Raw genomic sequence first — 5,043 nt, 5'->3', positions numbered from 1 at the left:
GCCTGAAGGAGCTCACCGTCCGGGAGTACCTGTCCTGAGCCCGCCCGGGGCCCGGCAGGGAAGCTGCGGACCGGGTCGCTGGCGCCCGCCGGGCGGCTGGGGTTCCTCGACGGGGAGGAGCCACTGGGGGACTCTGGACAGGCCCCGCCTCGGGTCCTCGCTTCCCCATCCATACTGAGCAGAGGTGCCCCTGGACTCCTCGGAAGCCCCTGCCTCTGCCTCCTTGATTCCAGAGCCACTTCATGGCCCGGCTGCCAAAGCGGCATCGGAGAGGAGCGTCCACCTTCCCGGGGCTTTTGCGGGGAGCTGGAGGGAAGGTGTGTGACACACATTCTAGACAGAGGTGAATCTGCTTCCTCGCAGACAGCCCTCTCAGCTGTTCTGAGTCTGCCCTCTCTGCTCTTTCCGCTTCGGCAGTGCTTGCAAGCATTCCTGTCCTTTATCCTAACATTAGGCGAATATTCCAGCCTTTCTCCACAAACATGTGGACCCAACTCAGCAAAACAAAGCTCACATACTGCCCTCAAGAACAGCCTCTCTTTTTCTCCCTCCACGGACACACACACACACACACGGGGGAGGGAGTTGTACATCTTCCATTGAAGGGTAGGAGGACACTGGGCTAGAAAGTAACAATGGCGTGAGATTCTATGATAGAGGCATTTTTAGCAAGGGAGATTGCCAGTAATTTATCTGGCTGGGATGACACATTGTCCAGGGGTGGATTTCGATTTATAAGATGGCTGTTCCTTGAGTGGCTTCCCTGGGTCATGCAGGCATAGCCCTGGAGGGAGGTGAACCAAGATACTCAGTGGGGCCTCCAGGTAGAAAAGAGACTCCCCTTTTAAGGGTCCATGTTCTTGGAACCTCTCTGATAGGTTGGGATGCCCTTGACAGAGGTCTGCTGTCAGGAAAGGATGCAGCCAGTCTCAGTGAGGGGAGTCTGGACCAATGACTTAGCTTCAACACAGAACCTGTAGCTGATGGTACAGGTTGGTTTGGGCCCAATGTATGTTTGAGGCTGGAAGCTTCGAAAGAGGCTTATTAGGGTGAAGTGAAGACCAGTAATTTGGTACAACTGTATTGTGGGGACAGGGGAGATGAGGGGTAACTTGGGAACCGTAATGCGAGGTACCACTTAAGGGCAGGGTTCCACCCAGCAAGGCATCACAGTCGCTAGACTGCACCAGACTCTGTTCAACAGCGACACCTTGTGGTAAAGCTGTAGGGGTCCCATCAGGCTCTGTCCTGGAGAATAGAAACAGACTAGCCTTTGAACAAAGATACCCATCAACTTCTCCATTTAGTCTGAAGGAAAGACACTTCAACTGGGAGATAGTAGACTTCTGGAAAAGCTGAGCATTTGGAAAATCAAAGTGTTAACGGGAAAAATCGAAGAGCTGTGACTATTTGTAACGGTGAAGAAGATCATACTGATTGTGTTATTTCTTCCCTTCTTTTTTTTTTTTTTTTTTTTTTGAATCAGGGTCTTTCCATCACCCAGGCTGGAGTGCAGTGGCATGATCACAGCTCACCGTGGCCTCAACCTCCTGGGCTCAGGCGATCCTCCCACCTCAGCCTACCAAGTAGCTGGGACTACAGACCTGCTCCACCACGCCTGGCTATTTTTTTTTTTTTAATTTTATTTTAGTAGAGATGAAGTCTCTCTACGTTACCCAGGCTGGTCTCAAACTCCTGGACTTAAGCAGTCTTCTTGCCTCAGCCTCCTACAGTGCCAAGATTACAGGTGGAGCCACCACACCTGGCCTATGTCTTTAAAACTAAAATGCTGTCAACTGTAAGATGGGCCAAACATTTCCTAAGAAAGAAAAAAATGTTCAACATAGGGAGTTTAATGTGAGATTCCAGCAAATAAAAACAAAACTCAAAAACCAAAGAATGAGACCCTCAGTGTGGGGGTTAATGCTGAATAAGCCTATTGTGCAGAAGGGAACACTGAGGAGACGTCCATGAAGCAGACTTGGCACAGGGCCGAGGGGGTTGAGGCTTCTCTGAGAATCTGAACTGCAAGCTGGTGCTAAGGCATGTGTGGGGGCTGGATATACACGGCATCCCCAAACTCCTCAGGAGTAAAGGGCAGGGTCAGGGATCTCAGATGGAGGTGTGCCAGGTACCTGAAGACCTGGGGGTCTTCGGGTCTTCCTGGGGCTGAAGGAAGTCAGCATCAAGCCAGGCCAGAAAGGGACATAAGATGCCACTGAGTTCAGAGGTGCCTTGATGTGGGGGGGGTGCATCTAAGAATCACATACATGCCAGGCTCGGTGGCTCAGGCTGTAATCCCGCGCCTTGGGAGGCTGAGGTGAGTGGATTGCCTGAGCCCGCAGGTTCGAGACCCGCCCGGGCAACTTGGTGAGACCTCATCTCTACAATAAATCAAAAATTAGCCAGGCGTGGTAGCACGCACCTGTAGTTCCAGCTACTTGGAAGGCTGAGGCAGAAGGATCGCTGGAGCCCAGCAGGTCGAGGCTGTGGTGGCTGGGAGCGGCCACTGCACTCCAGACTGGGCGACAGAGTGAGACTCCAACTCAAACAAAAAAAAGAATCACATACATGGTGTGTGTGTGTGCATGTGTGTGGCGTGCACAGAAAGAAAATGCCTACATGAGGTAGAAGAGACCTACAGATCACATGGGGCTCCCCATCAGTGCCTCCCAGGGGCTGGCTCCCCACACAGCACACAGGTCATGGACTTACTCTGGTTTCTTGAAAAAGGGACTGACCATACAGGGCAGCTTCAGGACTGTCATCGGTCCTCTTCCCGATGACACTCAATGCTGCCCTCCCTAGAGCTTCTGACCGCCCTGGCCTGTGGGTCCTTTGGAGTTTCCTCTGGCCATGCCCAGTCTTTGTACACTATGGGCTATCTGATGGGCCGGGTGACCCACCACAGCCGTCTCCTCTTGGTATCTCCCATGTTCTGCATAAGTCAGACGACCACTCAGTTCTTGGGTTCCTAGAGCAAGTCCTTGAATTCCTTGAGTCCCCTCCTCCTGGAAGCTTTCCTTAGCCCACAGCAGCAGCCCCATCAGGTACCCACTTCCTTGTTTGCCAGGGCCCTCTCCCACCCAACCTGCATTAGTCCTTGTTTCCAGGGGACTTTAGAATGTGGGCCCATGTCCTCAGTGCAGGGCCTTGTTATAAATACAAAGGTCAGGCCCGCCTCAGACCTGCTGAATCAGAGTCTGCATGTTAACAAGACCCACACCTCCCAGGAGAGTCCTATCTGTGTACCTTGAGGCTTGGGAAGCCCTGCGTTGAAGTGACTGCCGTTGCCTTGATAGAAACCATCCACAGAGTCTGTGGCCCTGGATTCCTCCCACCCAGGCCAACTTCCACAGAGGCACCCATCAGGGATCTTGGAGGGAGGACCACGCCGGCCTCACAGCCACACCTGCAAACCTGTTCTGGGCAGTTGGCCCTCGGCCTGAGGGGGCTCATCTGGAGAATCTCTGCTCCTGTAGCAGCTCCACGGCCGGCTGTGAGAGAGTCCTGTGGTCTCCCCTTTCGACTAGGAGTGGGCATCCTTGAGAGATGGCTAGCAGGTCTCGTACCTGGTGGGACCATAACTGAAAACAAGCTCTGTGAGCAACTGCCCGGGCCTCGGGGGACCCCGCAGTGTGACCAGGCTTCCCTCAGCAAGGATACAGACTCCCTGAGGGCTAAGATTTGCCCAAGGTCACACAGCCAACAATTGGCAGAGCAGGAAGTTAAGTCCAGGCCTGATTGTCCCAAGCCCCCCTTTCCTCACTGAGACTCACACTGGGGGATGTGGAGGAGAGGGGAGGGCTCATGTCCCTGGTCCTCTCACCTGCAAGGGTCCTTAAAGATAATTTCACTCACCTCTGTTTACAGATGGGGAAACTGAGGCCAGGAGAGGTGACCGATTTAAGGCCACATCATGAGACAAGGACAGCACCAGGACCAGACAGGCAGCACAAATAGAATCGTCCTGGGTTCAAATTCCAGAAAGCCCTGGGGGTCACCCAGCCGGACCTGGGGGTGCAGGGTCAGTGCTGAGGCCAGGGCAGGAGCTGGGAGGCACCGTTCGGGGTGGGCAGTGACTCCCAGGCCTACCATGCCCTTAGCTCTGCCCCCTAGCTGGTCTTCCCCCAGCTGCATCTCTGCTTGGGAGCAGCAAAACCAGTCCACCTGCTGGTGGGGGGGGGTCTCAGCAGGCCTTGCTCAAAAGCTAGGCTGCCCCTGTGCAAATGCACCAACTGCTTTCCAGAACGCCCTGCATCGCAACATGCCCCCTCCCTGTGCCCAGTCCGTCGCCGCCTGTTCTATGGTCTACTTGCCATTTTCCTTGTAGCCGTCTCCTTTTACTGATGCAAAGCTACTTGAAAAAGAAACCTCCTATTACTACCCTAAATGGAAAGCCAGAATCACTGGCTATAATTAGAAGGCAGCTATGGAAATAAACACAATGAAACCTCTCGCTGTTACTACACCTCACCAGGCCCTGAGACAGGCCCGGAGTTTGAGGCTGTTGATGGACTTTTGTTAGGAGAAAGAGAGAAGCATGTGTTAGAGCCCTGCTATCACCCAGCTGAGGCTCCTCTTTGATTTATTTAGAAGGACTGGAAAGTACTGCAAGAGGAAGCGAGACCATCCGATGTCTGTGGCTATCTGGGGTCTTGCCCAAGCACACTGGAGACTTCGCTCCCTATAGCTAATGCCTGTGGCCCCGACTTCTGGCCCTCATGCCCTGTGCTCAGCCCTGCTTGTCCTGTAGCTCAGAAGCCGAAGGCCTGGTGTCAGCTTTGACAAGCTCACCCTCAACCCCAGGCTCTAGCGTCTGATCTCACACCCTGATATCTGGTAAGACCCACATGCAGGGAGTATTGTGGGCTGGTCAGAGCCTGAACCTGCAGCATGTGCCCTGGTGGGTTCCACCCCCCATCTGGCTGTGCACCCCTGAAAAAAGCAATAAAACGCCTTTCCCCAAAGAGGCCCTGCACCAAACCCCCTGTCCCAAGCAGCACACAGAGTCGGCCCTCTCACTAGCTAACTTCTGCCTAC

General features: G+C 53.9%; 1 protein-coding gene across 1 annotated transcript in view; it reads left to right on the top strand.

Annotated features, from left to right (window-relative positions):
• The window catches only part of SNX20 (sorting nexin 20), a 9,401-nt gene extending 4,585 nt beyond the window's left edge, over nt 1–4,816 (top strand). Inside the window, exons 4-6 of the mRNA XM_021711809.1 lie at nt 234–317; nt 2,979–3,050; nt 4,757–4,816. Of these exons, the coding sequence (XP_021567484.1) occupies nt 234–317; nt 2,979–3,050; nt 4,757–4,816 (216 nt within the window). The remainder of the gene's footprint in view (nt 1–233; nt 318–2,978; nt 3,051–4,756) is intronic.
• The last annotated feature ends 227 nt before the right edge of the window (nt 4,817–5,043 follow it).

This window comes from Carlito syrichta, unplaced genomic scaffold (genome assembly GCF_000164805.1).
Source record: "Carlito syrichta isolate Samal-C Ts95f unplaced genomic scaffold, Tarsius_syrichta-2.0.1 Scaffold302608, whole genome shotgun sequence".
NCBI lineage: Eukaryota > Metazoa > Chordata > Mammalia > Primates > Tarsiidae > Carlito > Carlito syrichta.
This window is presented reverse-complemented; position numbering and strand designations above follow the sequence as displayed.